The sequence below is a fragment of the Apostichopus japonicus genome, chromosome 12, assembly GCF_037975245.1.
Source record: "Apostichopus japonicus isolate 1M-3 chromosome 12, ASM3797524v1, whole genome shotgun sequence".
NCBI lineage: Eukaryota > Metazoa > Echinodermata > Holothuroidea > Aspidochirotida > Stichopodidae > Apostichopus > Apostichopus japonicus.
The window spans coordinates 9,479,876-9,499,435 of record NC_092572.1 but is presented as its reverse complement, the minus strand read 5'-3'; the positions used below and the strand labels follow the sequence as shown (position 1 = coordinate 9,499,435).

Sequence of the window (19,560 nt, the reverse complement as noted above, 5' to 3'; positions counted from 1 at the left end):
TACCCCCTTTTGATAAAATATTGATTAAAAAGAAAAAGGCAATGAATCTGTTTCTTTTGACAAAAGAGGTTCCCTATGAATTGAAATCACATAACGGCTTCAAAATATCATCCTGGCTGGCCTCATTCATGATTCAGAGACTGCTTTGAGGGAGGTTTCTTCTCCAGTGTCTAAAACTTTTCCTAGGAGCAGTTCTCAAATTCCGGCGCGGTATTAATTATACCCAAATGCATCCCCACTGCGCCATTTTATACCGAATAATGACTATTTTACGCTCTTTGTTAAAATTGAAGAAAAAGTACTTTTCGATGACAGATAAGATATTTCTCAGACATATCAAACTGTTTGAAGATAAAAAATATTTCGAAGCCCTAGCTGTGTTAACCCATTTCTTTATACCCATTCCCAACCCCCCTTACCTTCCCCCCTGCCCCCAAACATGTTTTTTCTTTTTCTACTTTTAATTTGTTTTTTCTTGCTGCTACAGTTCTCTTCACTAGAAGCCAGTTCTCTCAAAATCAAAGTGTCTAGATAAGAAGGTAAATTATGCATTGGAGTGTTTTGATCAATGTTTTTTGAAGGGTTTTTTTATTTTTCCTTTTGTTTCCCTTCTTTTCTTCTAGTTTTATTTCTATTTGATTTTAATCTTCTTCAATAGATCATTGAATATTAGACTTGCCATGCTGTGACAATATAGCATGCAGTGTAAACGTATGTTCTTGTTATAGTTTATTCTATTCAAGATCAGTTTTAACGTACATCATTTGTCATATATCAGCCTTTTGGCTAAGATCATGTGTAGTATCTATTCCCTTTAGAGGGGGAATGGTGATGCACACTTGACGATTACCACACAGTCACAGTCCCGATGCAAGGGGACTGGGGTTGAGAGGGGATCAGTTGTTTGGTTTTTGTGCCCAGGTTCTTTCCTGGGTGACTTTTCTTAAAAAGTATATCACACAATCAGTGGAGGTTATAAAGAATTTATATTTCTGAACTTCTCTGTGGCAGACGAGACACCCGTTACCACATCAGGAAGGTAAATTCTCTTTTAAGTTCCGTTGTACGAATGTAAATTATGTTAAAGTCCAAGGAAACTGTTTCAATAACCAGTGTAATGTGTGTAACTCTGTAGTAAATTGCTTACCTTTAATCTATACCGTGCCTTTAATCTAACTACTTGTACTATTATTATGTTGCTGTGAAGAAAGGACATCTTTGTTAATCTCTCTGTAATTTCTTGAAAACTTTCATTAAACTTGTGATACTAAGACAGAGTTAAACTTCCCTTTCCCAAACTCCATCAGTACTGTGCCTGTGCCATGATGCGTTGCAATGAAAATCCAACAACACTGGCAGTTTGGAGAAATGTGTTGACACAACAGCCAGGATGGTGGGGCAAGCACCCTACTCCTTCCCCAGGGGGGGGGCCGACCTTGCTATGGGCCTGCCTTTATGATCAACATGGCAATTCAAAGATGCTATGCTAATAGGCATTTCTCCACTTGAATATGAGTTTACCTGACTTCACTATACACCTGCCCCCCTGCCTTTTCCTGCCTCCTAGTCCTAGATCTGATGTTGACACCATCACTGGTGGTTGATCTTGATTCGGTATTCTGAGTTTAATTTGTCCTGATGCTGTAAAAGAAACTTGTTTAGGTACAGCCAAAATCTGTTGATCAACAGTTGTATACTTGTTTCATTTCTCCCACATTTTATACCATCAATTATGTTAAAATCAAGTTTTCAACTTTTCAATATATCACAAAAAAAATCTTACAATTCCTTACAAAAATCACCTTGTGGGAAGATCACAATTTCATAACTATATTCTCGGATTTTACTCTCAAATTTTTTTTTATCAACCATTCTCCTCGTTAATATTACAAATAATTTTGTTTTTTTCGAGATCAAAGGAGCAGGTTTTTCTCCTTTGCTCTCGAGAATTGGGCCATATATTCTCAGATGATCAGGAAAATGATTGAGAGTAATCTATAGCTGATGCATACGAACACGCTGCGACCTTATTTATTAATTTACCCCCGTACCTTCCGAGAACCCTTACCTCATTATTTTCAAGATTGCCTGCCTGACAGCCGCTTTCAAACAAAGGCATAAAATAAATGTTAAATTTGTTTTGCCTAAAGGGGCCTAAAAAAGAAAGAAAGAAAAAGTAAAAAAAGGAAGGATTTTGGGAAACCTGTGTTACTCTAGGTGAAATTTCATAACTTATGTTAAAAATTATTTTGTTGAGAAAATATTGATCGGGAAATGTTATTCCTTAGAAATGTAAAACGAGCTGGAAAAAAAAAAGTATGATAGTAAGGAGATATATTGGGGTTAAGCAATTTAACATTTCATCTTTTAAGTAGTACAGCAAAATATGTAAATTGTCAATTTTTGTAATATCTTACTTTAAAAATCAGTTCTGAGGGGCATAAACAGAATGTGAAGTGGGATTTTAAATTTGGTTTGATTGATTGGAAATGTCATATTACCTAGCTAAAATCTAGGTTGATGAATGCGTAAGATCTATATTCGATGTACAACTTAAAAACTAAAACCTGGATTAAGATTTCAAACGAAACAGACTAACGAAAAACTGCCCAAGAATTATTCAATTTGTTGTCACTTTGCTAAAAGATGCAAGTGTTTAAAATAGTATACTTGCTAAAAAACTAGTTTTTGACTGGCATCGTCCTTCATTATTCCGCACATCAGTTTAACTGCAAGTACAGGCATTATAGGAGCAGTCCAATAATATTTGCTGATAAGAAGCAGTAAACCGGGGAATTAATTATTGAGATGCGGGATGGGAAATCACCTTGATTATTTCAGCCAGTTGGGACAATTTCCAAATGCTAATACCTCTCTAAACTGTACTCCAATATCATGCTTCAAAACACTGGTATTGACAGTACAAACAGTTCCTAACCATTATCTGATAGAAACATGATATTCATACTGCTCGCACTGACAATATGAGTGCTCTGAAGTGAGACATGACACTACAGTATAGAAAAACTTGTCCTAACTGGGTGATTATTTTACTGATGATTGTTATCCCTACAATTACTTATTATGTCCTTAATCTACTGGTAGAAATGGAAGTGCAGTTTGTTTTTGAAACTGGCAAATGGCTTAAAATCCACTGGCATTTAGCCAGTATTAAAGTAATAGCTAGAGTTTCCAAGGCCTGAATATTAGAAGCCTAATATTTGTTTAAATTGTTAGTAGCAAATTAACTACCACAGCATCATGCATACCAGTTACACAGACATATTGAGAAGTTATATCTATGGTCTGATTAATTTATGCATACTCATTTTGTTACAAATTTTTATATAAATGAAAAACAATAATAACAATTATTATAATAATTGTAGCTGGCAAGGTAGATCACATCTATGGGAATCCATGAAAAAGATTTTGAGGGTATTTTTGGGCATCAGTATACATCTTGTTAATTGCTGTCCAAGAGGACCAAATGTCTGATTGGACAACCAAATCAGCCATGGCGGTTTTGTTAATTGCATCAAATTCTGTATGACATTGTAACAAAATATGGCCAGTGATATGAGCAGTTAAATAATAGTTAAATATGAGCAGTTAAATGATACACTGGTATCGCACCACAGCTATTGTTCTATTTACCAAACCTACACATCTCTCCTACAGTGTACACATCGCTGTTCTATTCACCAAACCTACACATCTCTCCTACTGTGTACATATTGCTGTTCTATTCACCAAACCTACACATCTCTCCTACAGTGTACACATTGCTGTTCTATTCACCAAACCTACACATCTCTCCTACAGTGTACACATTGCTGTTCTATTCACCAAACCTACACATCTCTCCTACAGTGTACATATTGCTGTTCTATTCACCAAACCTACACATCTCTCCTACAGTGTACACATTGCTGTTCTATTCACCAAACCTACACATCTCTCCTACAGTGTACACATCGCTGTTCTATTCACCAAACCTAGACATCTCTCCTACAGTGTACACATCGCTGTTCTATTCACCAAACCTACACATCTCTCCTACAGTGTACACATCGCTGTTCTATTCACCAAACCTACACATCTCTCCTACAGTGTACACATCGCTGTTCTATTCACCAAACCTACACATCTCTCCTACAGTGTACACATTGCTGTTCTATTCACCAAACCTACACATCTCTCCTACAGTGTACACATCGCTGTTCTATTCACCAAACCTACACATCTCTCCTACAGTGTACACATTGCTGTTCTATTCACCGAACCTACACATCTCTCCTACAGTGTACACATCACTGTTACTTTGCTACGTTATTTTGGACAACCAAATTTCTGTCCGGACAACCAAAAAGGTATGGCCTGGTCGTCCTAGGAGCAACCAGAATTAAAAAAAACATTAAAATGTTATCTGGTTTACTCTGTAAGAAACTTAATGCGCATAGACTTGTTGCAGTCTCCGTGTTAATAATACAGGTGGCAAAAATGCTAGAACAATATTAGGCTCAGGAATTTGAGATCACTTTTGGTTTCAGCCCCCAAAATTTTATTCTTAATTGGTAAAACACTTCTCTTAGGTTTTGTAAGATTCTAATTTGCTCAGATACAATCTCCAGGGTATTGCTCGTAGACATAGAGGAGGGGCAAATAACACAATTAAATTTGCTAGTGAAGACAAAAAGCCTTGAAATAGGAGGTAAAAGGGTTTCGACCTTGTCTCTGTATTTCTGGTTTAATGAACATACGCAGCGAGGCCACAACGAAAAGAGATTCAGTTCTCAGCCCCGTGGTCATCCCAAGTCGAAACATTCATCAGTGGGCTAGTTTATTAGCATTACTTCCTGTGGAAGGTTCAGATAATTAGGAGGGGTTCAGTATAACAGACAAAATTGTCGTGTTAAAAGAGAGTTTTACCTTGGTAAATATTGAGGGATGTCTTCTTATGAAATCAGTATCTTCAGCAGCTCCACAAGCTAAATGGAACAATATGACCTCTCTTTAATTTGCTAGAACATAAGTTCAAAATTATTCAATAAAATTTTACTCATTTGTAATACCGAAATTATCACTTTAATCAAGGCCTGCCAACTTATCGTTGAGAGCATCAGTAAAATAGATAGTGTAAATATAAGCAGAGTTTGAAACATTTACAAGAAACACAAAAGGGATTTACTGCTCAATATTCCAGGATAAAAATTACGTTTCTATACCTAAATTAATATTTTAATACAATAAAATTAAAGTGCAAATCATTTTCTTTGACAGTATGAGTGTTTGAGCTCGGCCAGTATTCCAGTAAATAGTCTTGTGAGAACGTTGATTGTTCACTAATTTTTTCATCCTCAAAAAAATTCTCAGCATAAGACTTTTGAATTGAAATTTAGTACATGATAATCGATTTTTATGTTACAGCTCCCTATAATTATGATAACTACAGTAGCTGTGCTATAAATTGAGACGTGCTAGTCAAGGATTTTACGGATATATAAATTCAATCCGAAAGATTTCCCGAGCGAAGAGAGAGATAAAGAAAAGTTGCCAAAGGACGACGATATTTGACTTTGACTTTACGCTAGGAACCTTGGTAAGGAGACATTGTATAGACAGGGTCAGTGTCGGTAATGTTAGGAAAAAGACAAGAAAAGATGGAGACATGGATAATTGCTAAATGTTACCTCGCCTGAATTTATCAAACATTGGACGTAAGGTTATATAACAAGGTCGAAGAAATGACGAATCATAGTTAAACAGTGTACAAAGTTGGTAGGAGGTTACACAACAGATGCTGATGCAGGTGCTATAAGCAGAAGATGGAAAGACCAATGCAGACCAATAGATGATAGTGTAATTTAGAATCATGGCAATTATTGTACAGTTGGGTATTCATGCAGTCTCAATAGCTATGTTGGAAGTAAATACATTTCATGCTTTCTGTAACACAATATGAGCACTTTTCCTTCCCATCTGAAAAACAGGCCTACATATATCTATCTGTTATAATCCATCTCATGAAATGTAGCGTTTCCATGAATAGTTCAGTGGGAACCACTTGCTAAATAGAAAACATAAAAAATCTACTGGTTTAAAGAAAATTCCCACTTGCTTTCCTCCCCCCCCCCCCCATTGAATTAACACACAAGCAACATTAATATTTTCACTGGCAGAAAAAATGATGGTGGCCTTTTTTCTTCTACAGTCAATAGTAATAGACTGAGTGTTCCATGCCCGCCTTGTGTCCCCTTAACTTAAAATAGGTAGGGATGTAAAGTGTCGTTCTCAAAATGATTTTGAGAATGACAAAACAACGACCCACTTTATATTACACACAAATATAAAACACCCCCCTCTTAAAAGTGGAATTTACAGACTAGTGTCGAGAAGGACGTGATCGTTTTGAGTCCTACAGAATAGCATCAGGTGTTCAGGAATTTTACATGACATAAAATAAATGCCACACTGAGGTGAATTAAATGCCTGTTGCTCAGCTGGGACAATGACTTTGAGGGAAGGGGGAGATGGTTGAGGGAAGGTGGGATTGGGCTGGTAGAGGATGACTGTTTAGTTTTGATGAAATTGCTGCTTGTGGTGATAACAACCTTAAAGAGCATTTGAGAGATATCACTTACACCCCCCCCCCCTCCCCTTGACCCACGCGCACCTTATGTAGTGAGCCCTGAGTTTGGGAAATCCTTATAGACATCACAAAGCCAGGATGAACCAATGTTAGGTTTATCTCTGTAAACAAGCAGTGCCTATTGTGTGAAACTGCATAGCATACTGTGCCCTTCTCCCCCCACCCACCCACCCCCACTCTCCCCCCTTACTTAAGTAGACAATGCTTTAGGCACTCTTCTAGCATATTATGATGACATTATATGTTCCCCTTCACTTGGTTTCATCATCTTTTTGAACCATGCAAACTGAAATCTTTTAAACTTAGGCTTTCAATTGATCAGACTCAGTCTGAAGATAAAATCATAGAGTTAGTCGTTAACACATTACTTGACCACCTGAAGAACTCAGTATGCCAACAATCGTTGGGGAGAATAAGCGATAACATTCTTATGGACTGCTTTATTAAGACAGAAAGCATTTCTTTAATTTGGGCTTCATTCCTTTTAACATTCGGCTAAAAGTTTTACTGCTTATTTATCAGTAAAATTTCTCCAGCAATGATTCTCCATAATTAACATGGTGAACATCACATAAGTACTTGTTTATCATACGGCCAAATTAATGTCCTAACCAGCTTGTTTTATTAGTACTTCTTAGTTGTCACCCTATCTCCTAGCAACGCTTTTACAAATGTAAGGAGCTTGTCTGTATATTTATAAGAAAACAGGTAATTTCGTTAATAATACATGAATTGTAAATATTGAAAAGCCAGGTAAGTATTTTGTGTAAATAAAAGTCTCTGAGGAAACATGTAAATCACATATTCTGATCACATAGCAGAGCGATTGTTTGGCTGACGTCGGTCATAGAGGGCGCAACTGTGAATGAGAGGATTAGAAACCTTATTCATGGAGTGATATTTTGAGATATCTGTAATTTAACTGAACCAGTAGGAGATATGATGTAGAAATGTGCCATACTCAAGTTTAACATTTCACACATGTATAATGTTATCAGGCGCGTATCCAGGATTTTCAAACCCGGGGGGCGCGAATTACTATCTAAGCGGAGCGCCACCATCGGTTGGCGCGCAGCGTACAAGAAAATTTCTTATTTTGATACCCCCCAGATCACCGGAAACGGCACTTCTCGGGCTTGAAATGACCAACCAGATGTACACTTTTTGCCTGAGAACCAAGTATTTCCTAATAGTTTTTTTTCCATCCATAACCTTTTTGAAGATTGTCAACCCGGCACACATCATGTTCGACCTGATCGCATCTCCTGTGGGTCTTTGCTTTTGTAGGTGATTCTACGTCGCAGCCCACAATACCCGTCATCCCCACTTTTCAAGGTTTTAAGCCCCATATTTGTTCAGAATTTGAAAATTTACATTTCTCGTGAATAAACTCACTTCAAAACATACCCATAATGTTGTACAAAATTTCATCTATGGACAACCAATATAGAAAAACTTCCTTCAACCCCTAACAGACCGGTCAAAATTGCACGAGTAGAGGGAAGTGTGATGCAGAATGTTGGTCAGAAATTTTCGAAACTTCAGACACAGTTAATTTATTGGTGTAGAAATATTAAAACCTCTTATAACGGCTATTATAAAACTTGGTTGAAGGAAATGACAAAATAGCAGATATTTCCGAAACCGAACACTACACACATAGGCGTAGGAGGCGCGGCGGCAGTGGTGGAGCTAGGGGTATTGGTCAGGAGGGGCGAGAATGGTCTGTAGGAGCGCTTTCGACACTATCTAAGCGGAGCGCCACCACTGGTTGGCGCGTAGCGTACAGAAATTTTTGAATAAAGATACTCCCTAGATCGCCGGAAATGACCCTTTCCGGGCCTGGCTAATTTGCAGATAAACGAAGAATAAGGTGTCATCGCCAAATTACACCAACAAAATGTGAGAAATGTCAATAAGTAGATGAGAGCGCAATAAAAAGTCAATAATCTAGAATAAGTAAAAAGTGGTAAAGAGCTGAAAAAGGCGCCAGCAGTCCATTTGAGTCCGTCAGGGGGGCATCCGCCCCCATGACCGTATGGACGCTCCGCCACTGCGCGGCGGGGGTGCAGCCCCTAATTCGCCATTACTAATGTAAAAGAGAGTTTTGACATAATTGGACCTCCATGCTTTTTATACATCTACATGAGACATGTCGTTGTTTACATTAGCATCCCGCGGTATACCGCGCAATTTTAACGGAACGTACGGTACATGATGGCATGCGATGTAATAGCCGATGCTTGCTTATATGATATTGACATTAACACGTTGAGCGCGCGCGAAAATTTTTGGTTATTTTTTCAGGCAAGTCGGACAGTTTTGAGGCTTTTCATCCTGGAACGCCATTTTCATGCACACTGATATGATGTGATATCTGCTGTTTGCGTTACAAATTCAAACAGGCGCGTAGCGAGGAATTTGTCAAGGGAGGGGCGAAGCCTGTAGGCAAATTATCTAAGCATAGCGCCACCATAGGTTGGCGCGAAGCGTACAAGAAAATTTTGGCCGAAAATGCCTCCCAGATCGCTGGAAATGGCACTACCCAGGACCATTTGTTAGCGCGAAGCGTACAAGCAAATTTTGGCCAAAAATGTCTCCCAGATCGCTGGAAATGACACTTCCCAGGGCTTGTAAGTTGCATCTAAGCACTTTCTATTTTGAAATTACTTAGCGATATCATTTAAAAAAATGCTGAATGGGGGGGCGGGCGGTCGCCCCCATCCCAAAAATCGTCATGTTCCCCGACGACGCTGTCGAGTTCGAGACCAGCCACAGTTGGTTTCATAGCACAATTCTACACACGCGTTATGATAGACCATATATAGTATATATATAGATCATTAGTGAGAGAGGAAAATGGAAACGTCAAAAAATGGAGTTGTCGGTGTAAGGGGTAGGGTGAGTCACACATTTACGAAATCATTGATCCGTCACTGGCTACCCTTCAGCGCTGTAATGATGTCACTGTTCCTCTTTCTCTTCCCGATGTCTTCGCGTTTTTCTTTTACTCCCTCCTTTTCTCCTTTTTCTCTCTTTCTTCATTTTCTTTTCCCTTCCTTCCTCTCCTCCTCCTCCTCTTTTCCCCCTTTTTTCCTTTTTTCTTCTCTTTTTTTTCTCTCCTCTTTTTCTTACCCGGGGGGCGCGCGCCCCCAACGCCCCCCCCCTGGATACGCACCTGGTTATATATGTCCAACTTAACTTTCTGGTCATACCCTCACAGGCAAACTACCGTACAGTATTTACAGTGTTTAAAGTTTCATAACCTTGTGGAATTGGATTTTGTGGAGGAATATAAATATATATATATATGTATCAGTCAGAATTATGTTTTGATAAATGGGGTTCCGCAAAATAATGTGCGCTTTGATTTAAAAATAGAAAGGATATTAATTCTCGCCAAGAACGTATATTTTGCTTTCATCATTCATTCTTCCTTTATTAAATCAATTTACAGAGACTTAATGCCCACAGAACTAAAGGGATTGAATGCCAGAGGACATAAATATATCTATATATATATATATATAAATATTATATCAACAGGGTAGCTGCTACTTGATCCAAGTATATCAGCTCCCTGGTGTGAACAACTCATGACAATAAGTGTACCTTTCCAATATCATAATGATTCGATCATCGTATGTCAAAGTTACTTCTTGTTTTAAAGCATTAAGGAGAACATTTCTATACGACATGTTTTGATAATACACAGACAGGAGATTAATGTGTCCCCTACGGTGAGCACATGAATGTAAAGATAAGAATCGACTGAGTACTGGTGGTCAATTATGTCGACGCATATTTCCATTATATCAGTTTTCTATAGTTGATGACAAAAGAAGAATATAGTCTTTCACCAAATCTAGACCTTTGTGAAAGCATTTCATAAGTAGTATTATAAGGGCACAAGATATTTTGGTCTCCTTCATTCCCCCATGGACAGTATCACCATCAATGGATGCAAATTAGCCTACCACACTACCTTAATCATAAATATCAGTCTATACTTATATCACAACATTGTGTTGGAACAAAGACTGAGCTGTGATGAAAAGTTGACTCCACTAGCTATAATGGTAGTTTTATAAAAATGTATACATCTCTGTGGTTTGTACGTGGGGTAAAGTACGAACGAGCGCTAAGAGTTGGAATCAATTTTCTTCAGAAGTAGGAATAGCTATAAAACCATCTTTACAGCTTTTTAGTAAAGGTTATGTTTGGTTGCTAAACTGGTCACCTTTGATTTTTCTTTTACTCTTTCTTCTGAGCAGACAGCTTCTTCCCAAGAAGCGGGAAATCCTACCATCGGGCAGAGCCAGAGGATTACATCCGAGGATATAACGACACAGTCTCGAATAAATTATGATGAACAAGAATTGTTGCCTGTAACCTTGACAACCAGCCTTGCAGAAGATAAGGACACAATCTTCCTCCTAAAGTTTGTGGTCTCCCTCCAGTAGTCTCCCTTGGACGATATCACCATCAATGGATGCAAATTAGCCTACCACACTACGTTATATATAAATATCAGCCTATACTTATATCACAACATTGTGTTGGAACAATTTTTAAGTTTTGGTTGGTGTATATAGTCCCGCAGATCTGCCACAGTACCGGAGTTGTCTGTCTTCCTAGGGTCTGAGCAGTTAAGTGAACAATTCAGCTTATTGGCAAAAAAAGGAGGAAAAAAAAACTGAGAATTGACAAAATCAAAACATTCAGAGAATGCTAGAATTCCCAGGAGGAATAAAGCTAGTCATTGTGGATTTTTTTCTTTTAAACTATTTACAGGAAGTGCCAACCTCTATTTGTGCTTGTTGTGAATGTCTGTATGTTGTGGATAACTGTGAAACGTAACTGTACGTCAATGTCAGTTAATGTGGAAGGCGAATGATTGTAAGCGACCATCGGATTATTGGTATCAAAGTCGGTCGTTTTATCAAAAGTAAGAAAATCAAGCAAGAACCAGTCTCGTCACTTACTTCCTATCATAATTTCATCTCTCTCGATTAGGGAAGGACCTTGGGTTTTCGAACAATTTTTTTTTTCCAGTTGCAATCGAACTATTGGGCTATTGTACTGAAGGGGACATACAGCTGCAATCATGTTCACTGATGTACGTTTCAGGTCATGAACAATATTTACTCCGAGCAGACTCCGAACGGTTCCAGTCCCAGACGAATAAATTGAGTGAACCAGACGCATGTGTCTGCATTGCATTGACTGATCAAAATTAATCAATACCTGAGCTGTGTTTTTTTTTCATTCGAGTCAGCAGACAAGGATAAATTGACACATGTCCGTTTGCCCAAAGCATCATTACCATGGATTCAAACTAATTAATGGCTGCATATATACACGGTGATGATGTCAGCTCATTTGTGTACAATATCGTGCTTTTAGTTTTATCAGTAATGAAATTTATGATTAATTTACTATTAATTCGTTGATTACTACAGGGTATATAAACAAGTACATTATAGGTGTACACAAAAAATTAAGGAATTAGCGTTCTTTTTCAACTTTTTCTTTCCTTAAGTTCTTTCTCTTTTCGTTTTAAAAAGAAGTCACTGTGAATTTGTTCGTCTGGGTATGTGCAATCTATGAATAATATCATTGTGAAGATGTAAAATAACTTTCTTTTGTTTTCCTTTTAATTTATACCATTTTTTGGACCAAGATGGTAGATCGCATGTCATGTACATTGGGTGCGCATGGTGAATCTTGGTAGTAACTTATAAAATCTTTTTTTTTTTATTCTTGTATAAAAGTGGCTAAGAATATTCCATATTTGAAACAAAGTATGACTTTGGTGTTATGACAACAAAAGTCCAAGTCATATAATAAGCCCAGAGTAAGTCTGTAATGGTTCTGGGTAAACTGAAGTATGGTATAAGATCTTAATATTTGCAGGATTCACCATGACAATTGAAGTTTCTAGTTACTAGGAGTAACTTGAAGTAACTTGGAGTAATAGAGAGTTAAGTGAAACAACATCACAACCAGTATCTTTAAAGAAGGCAACCCAACAATCATCTTAAGCTGAAAGTAGAGCTTTTTGGTGAGGAATCAGGATTTCTCAAAATTATTAACAAAAATCTTGCTCCGTTTGGGAGATATCCTTGTTGAAAGATTGTGCCTGGAAACTGTCATATTGTACTTCTGTAACGTCCAAAGTACCTCTAGGATCTGAAATACTTTTACTCTCTCTTGTTTAACCTGTCAAGTTTTCATAGTAAATCGATTCTGAAACCAGTGCCATCAATTAACTTCATGTAAAGTCTATACCTTTAATATTTTAGATTTTAGAACTTGCAAAACCCATCTCCATTACAGAAATATAGAAGAAAAATATGTTAAACAGAATTGAAGCACATGGTGGCTCGATGATGTCATTTTTAGACTTGATCAAGTCTTTTCTCCTGATATTTGAAGGGACGATAAATCTGTGATATCTCCCAAATGGAATAAAGTTTGTCTTAGCTGTTTTGCGAAGTTATTCATGACAGTAGTCTCTGTCTCAATAGTTCACTAACGATGGTTGGGTTGGTGTCTCCTTTTAGGGAAGTTCTAACAGAGTTTAGAGGCAATGTCTCTATGCAACTGTCATATTGGTTTCTCATCTTAGTTAACAAGAGGATTAAGTTAGCTATCGGAGCATTCATGTTCACAAGGATATGTGTATAGTCAAAAGAAAGTCTGTAGTACTTTATTGAGATAATAGTAATTATTTACGGTTAATGTAAGTCTCCAATAAGAACCTCATTGGGAAAAGGTGGGGGGGGGGGTAAATAGTTTCCTATAGAACAGTCTAAAATATCAATTTTGGATACAAAACTGGAGACAAATTGCTTATTTAAATTTATGACAAGATTATTTAATTATTATTTAAAGATGCTCAGTTGAGAGCAATTTGAGGTTCCAAATTATTCCATGAATTAACTCTGTTGACAAAATACATGATTTACAATTTTAATCAAAATTAATTGAGCATAGATCCTTAGAGAGTATGCTCATATATAATACGTAATGTCATTATGGTAAGTTCAAATTTTCATTTTAAATATCCCCCCCCCCTTAAAGAGGAATAATTTGGACTGTACCTGAGGGATTGGAACTTTTTGAGGGATAGAAAATGACTGTCTTTTTCCTTTCTATATTCCCAACTCTCTGTGTTGAGTTAATGTACACCTTGCAGGTGAATTACTTTCAAATAGTGCAGATTGCCAAGCATTATGTAAATTCTTAAGTTATGTCTTTTATGAGTGCAGACTATAAATCAATATGTCAAATTTTATCATTTATCTCAAGAAAACAGGGAACCAACATTTTTACAGAAGGGGATGGAGAGAGGTACATGAATTAGGGGTAATCAAGGGGGTGGGGGAAGGGGCGCCTAGAGGGTTTAGTGGTAGTACCATCGAACTGTCTTAATCTTTTGTCTTCCCGTTAGCAATGAGAAAATGTAATTTCTGTTATTCTCAGAAATGTTGACAATAGACATTGCTGATAGATTTTACTTTAAACCAACCCACCAATTCATAGTACCTCTTTTTATGTCAAATATCAATTTTCAGTGTAATTTTTTTTTTCAACTGACAGGAGAAAATTTGTTGTTGAAACCTGTATACTTGTAAAAAAATTCTTCTTTATCAATGAAAATTGTAATTATGTATGTATGTAAAATTATGTATAAAAAGATATTGGTAGAGTTTTAGGTTAAAGAAAAAACTAGCTAAACAAAGGGAGAAAAATAAAAGAAAAAATTTGGGTGGGTAATAATTTTTAAGAATATTTAAAGAAATTTTGATTTCAATTTTGAGTATGAATTTTGTTTACAAAAGTCTTTTGTATTTTGCTTTAAGAGTAATCATTTATGTCATCAAAGAGTAAAGTAAGCAGTTTTCATATTATTAGAATTTGTATTATACTAAGGATGCATATTAAAGGGCTACTGGGGTACAGTGTAAGGGCAGACTCAAAGAGGTAGTGGAAAGGGTTAGCCATCTCTTTGGAAAGACAATATGACATTGTATTATACTCTGAAAGAATAAGGGGTTTTAATAGGACTGAGGGTTGATAGAAGTGAATTCCAGTACTTTTCCTTCATTTGGCAACATGAGTTCATGGATGGGGGGGGGGAGGGGAGCAACATGGCCACCAAGGGTGGTATGATTGGAAGCCTTGAACAGGGTGTTTTCTGTCCCATGCCCTTACCCCAAGTTGCCAGATACAGCTCCTTTTTTCTTGTCAGTTTTGATACCGTTGTTGATCCCATTTGTTTAACCAATATGTTACCAGGGCCTGAAGGAAGCAATAGCACCACCAGTGACAGGCTACCATGTCATCCTTCAATACCTGCTTAGCCTACCACACCTCACCCCCCCCCCCCGGCCCATCCCCTACCTCTGTCTGTAAAATTATGGCATTTGCCACAGGTGAATACACAAATATTTACATTTATTTTATTTTTTGGTTATAGCTGTTTTTATTTTAATGGGGGCTATGTGTGTGTTTTTATAGGGGGAAGGGGGTTGGAAGCGGGGTGGGAGGAGGTGAGTGGGGTTTGTTTGCTTCTTAGCCTCTAATTTTGAACTGTTGCACCTGTCAGAAAAGAAAAGAAAAAAGCAAAACGAAACCTTCCAAAAATATTATCACAATATCATGAAGACAAACAGGAAAAAGATATTAAATTTTGGCAATTCCCATCGGTCATTTTATATCTACAGCCATTGCCTGTTTTTCTCATTACATTCATTTGCAGAGCAATGAAATATGACAACTGACTCCACAAATTTGTTTTGACCTGGACACATATAGCACACGCCTCTCATAACTTCCATACTTGGGAGCGTGTCGTTCATTATCAACCAATCAGAGCAGGGGGTACATTGAACTCTCCCTCAGCCATAATCACGAGGAATTGAATTTACGTTTTCTCCTTTTACATGACATTTTCTTCAATTTGACGTTCATTCAAGCCATAAATGGCATAGTTCAAAAGAGAGAAGAAAAAGCCACCAGCATAACGGGCAAGAATCGATATCGCAATCAAGACAATTTCTCTGTTTCTCCTCGTAAAATCTAGGCGTCTTTTATTGACCAAGTTTCTCATTTTTGGGGGGGATTGGTAATGCCAAGCATTTGATGAAGAGCATAAAATAAATGTAAGGGATAAAAAAAAATATCCTAAACTGTGATTTAAGGTTGTTTTCTTAAATATATTTAGCTAGTCAGACTTTTGAAAAAATTCTAGGGAAATGCAGTTAGATATTGTTAACAATTAATTTGCATAATAAAGAACATTTATTTGGGTCAACCAATCCCTATCACAATCTTGAACAAGCTTTATGTGTAGAATATATACTATAAGAATGACATGAGCAATCTGAACTACAGAAGATGTACTTGTTTTCATCACCATGGGTGGATATCCATAAAGATTAACAAATTTAGTTTATTGAACGAGGGGCATTTTCCCAGGTTTAATTTTCTTTGTATTTGCTCTCTCCCCCTCTCTCTCAATTAATACAAGTACACCAGGTGGTTCCATAAACCCCTCCCATAAAATTATATCCAGATGGGTTTTTGCTTCCGATATCATTTGCCAAAACCAGCAATTATAGCGATCATAGTAATAGTTTAAGTGCTGATAATAAAAAAATAAGACATTTTATAAAAGCTAACAATTTTCTAAATTACTTTATGTATTTATATCCAGATGAGTTTTTGCTTCCGATATTGTTTGCCAAACCAGCAATTATAAGGATTATAAGTGATAGTTTTATTGACGATGATAAAACACAAGACAAGATATTTTATAAAAGCTAACAAAATTGTAATTACTTTATGTATTTATATCCAGAAGAGTTTTTGCTTCCCATATCGTTTGCCAAACCAGAAATTATAGCGATCAAGGGCGGCGGAACCGGGAGGGCACAGGGGGCACGTGCCCCCCCACTTTTCCTCAGGTTAAAAATGTGCCCTTTTACTACATAAAAATTGAGGTGTCTCAAGTTAGCAAGATGCCAGGGAACCAGAATGAACACTCGGGAAGGGCCGTTTCCGGCCATCTGAGGGGTTTGTAAAACCAAAAATTTCTTGCAAGCTTCGCGCCAACCGATGGTGGCGCTCCGCTCAGATAGTCGTGCAAACAACTTTGCAAATCCTGGCTACGCCGCTGACTTTTTAATGAATTTCTGTGGGTCAAACTCAAAGCTATTTCGAATGGAAAAAAAAATTGTTAAGATATTAACAAGGAATAAACTCTAATTCGGAAGATTCCTACATTAGCAACTAGCATGATTTCACCTCATTTTGTCTCAAAAGAAAATTTGTTCCTTGTTTCCCAATTTGCACATTGGATATTGCAGTGCTAGTATGCATATTTTCCTTAAGGGGGGGGGGGGGCGTTGATGGAGTGATGTGTATACGCAAATAAGATAATACAATAAGAGTTATAAAGGGTACTATATAAGGCTGCATCAGTCCAATCAAATTTCTGCAAAGTGCCCTTTGATGTTGGTGCCCCCCCAGATTAAAAGTGCTTCCGCCGCCCTTGATAGCGATCATACAGTAAGTGATAGTTTAATTGACAAATGATAAAACACAAGACAAGACATTTTATAATTAAAAGCTAAGTAATTTTATCATTATTTGATTAATTTCATAATTGTGGATCATGGCTTATTCCAGATTTTTCTGGCAAGAAAAGTGAAAATTAGTCACTTATGTTTTGCTTGTAATTTAATGAAACCAAAAGTTATTTCAGAAACAGCTACAGAGTAGCTCATTGTAGCTTGTGGCTTGTTGTACTTTAATTTCTTCACCCATTCACTCCCACCCTCCCTTGCCCCGCCCTTTTCACTTTTTTTTAATAATGCCCATTAAGGTAGCTGATTAAACAACTAATAGCAAAGTCCAGTGGAACAATTAGTTCACATAACACCTCATAAAGGCCTCAGTATTGTAATCAAGTAAATTGCAAATGCACTATCATCACAATTTGAAAATTTTCTTCAAAATAAGTAATGATGCCTTTTCTTAAATCATTTACTGATATTCTTAGGAAATAATATTATTATTAGTATTTTTTATCTATTCTATCTTTCTTCTGTTACTTTTTTTGGCATTTAATATGTATTTTCTTATTTTTCCATTGTTTTTTCCTTTTCTGTTTCTGTTATTTTAGGCAAAGTGCAACATTATGATACAGAATATGAAATGTATCCATTGCAATATAATCTGTAAATGTGACAAAATCTGTCATTAATTTCTTTAAATCAGCTGCATGCAATTACAGTGCACAACTTGTTTAGTTTTTTGTTATACCTTTGCAATTATAAAGAAAGAAATAATGTACAGCTGTTAACATTTTAAGAGAAAATTTTAGGTGTCACAAAAATTTCTGGGAGAAAAAATACCACTCCTCTCCCATCCCCCTTCCCCCAAGAAAAATACAAAAAGTAGTGAGAGATGATTGGTATTATAGCCTAACCCCTCCACCTCACCCCCCCCCCCACCGTGCAATCATCTTATTTTGTCCAGTTGCAATCTTTCATATGTGATCGGTATAATACTCAAAGATTAAGTTTCAAAGACATTAATTGGTTTAATTACTGTAGCTGTTAGAGTATACTAGTAATTGCATAAAAACCTGATCTTACCTTGAAATAATTTATAAAAGTACTAACTATTTAGTGAAACTCTTTGTAAGTGCAAGCTTGGCGGTTTGCAGTGGCAGATTATAGTCATTTCTTGGAAGGGGGAGGGGGTGGGGGGGTGAGAACAAGTATCAGTAGATATGGGTATTAATACCTGAAAATATCAGAGCATAACAAATTTACATATTGTTACACAGTAATGAATACCTAAAGGGTGCTCATTTTAAGGCCACATGTACCTAGATTGAGCAAAAACAAAAAAGAAATTGCAACTTCTATGGGCCCAAAAAAATTCAGAAGAGGGGGCCCAGGATACACCCTCCAGTTTGGACTAAATTTGCTTTGGGATATTGCTGACTGATCTTAATGTACAGGTCTCTTTCAATGGCTGCAATGAATTGATTTATATGCAAAGTTAATTTTATTGATTGAAAATGATACGGTTTATCATCATTAATAAATGAATATTTATGATTCTCATTAATATTGATATGTTAAATATTTAGGATTCAAGGTCAAATTCCTTGCTTTTTACATGATTGAGTACCTTTTAATTATGCAAATTATTTTGTGTTAATTCTTTCTTCCTTTCTTTCTTTGGTTTTTGGGTGTTTTGTGAATAAAACTGGGGATATTGCTGGGACAAAAATTTGAATTCATTTTGAATGATTGTTGTACTGTTTGAAATGAATTATTAAATTATGAATAAAATTGAGAAAAATTCATGGCACTAATGTTTCTCATCATTTTTTTTCCGAAGGCTCTCTCTCTCTCTAACCATACAAATGGTTTTATTTCTATGCAAGTAGAAATTTGGACTGGACATCCACTTATAACATTATCCGTATCTGTTTTACGCAGGCCTCTTCTCTTTTAGGCTAAGATTTTTAAGTGTACTGCCTGTTCTTTTCAGATACACACTACTATATAGTGTAGAGAGCTAAGCAACCTTCAACCAAACTTTCAAAGGCACTCTTGATACCTCAGTTAATGTAACACAGTCTGTAGTCAGGATCACACACAGTTACAGTCTCGTGAGAGAACTGGGGTTTAGAATGTATCAAGTTGTTACCACCTCCCCCACCCCCCCCCCCCTTCATTTTAACAACCCTTACTCCCCCAAGACCACCTTACTTCTGTTTTAGCATTCACAAGAAAGACACGTTAAGATAATACAGCTCAATCCAACCATTCATACGAACTGCCTTTTTTTCATTTTTTTTTTTGGTTTCATTTTTTTTT

General features: G+C 36.8%; 1 protein-coding gene across 5 annotated transcripts in view; it reads left to right on the top strand.

Moving 5' to 3' along the window:
- The window catches only part of LOC139976873 (uncharacterized), a 150,344-nt gene extending 131,301 nt beyond the window's left edge, over positions 1-19,043 (top strand). For 4 of the 5 annotated variants that reach the window (XM_071985738.1, XM_071985741.1, XM_071985739.1 and 1 more), the window contains one exon: positions 10,927-19,043. In XM_071985738.1, coding sequence (XP_071841839.1) covers positions 10,927-11,021 — 95 coding nt within the window. In that variant the 3' untranslated portion in view covers positions 11,022-19,043. Of the gene's footprint in view, positions 1-487; positions 540-10,926 lie in introns of all 5 variants that reach the window. The other variant, XM_071985742.1, reaches the window with a different exon arrangement.
- The last annotated feature ends 517 nt before the right edge of the window (positions 19,044-19,560 follow it).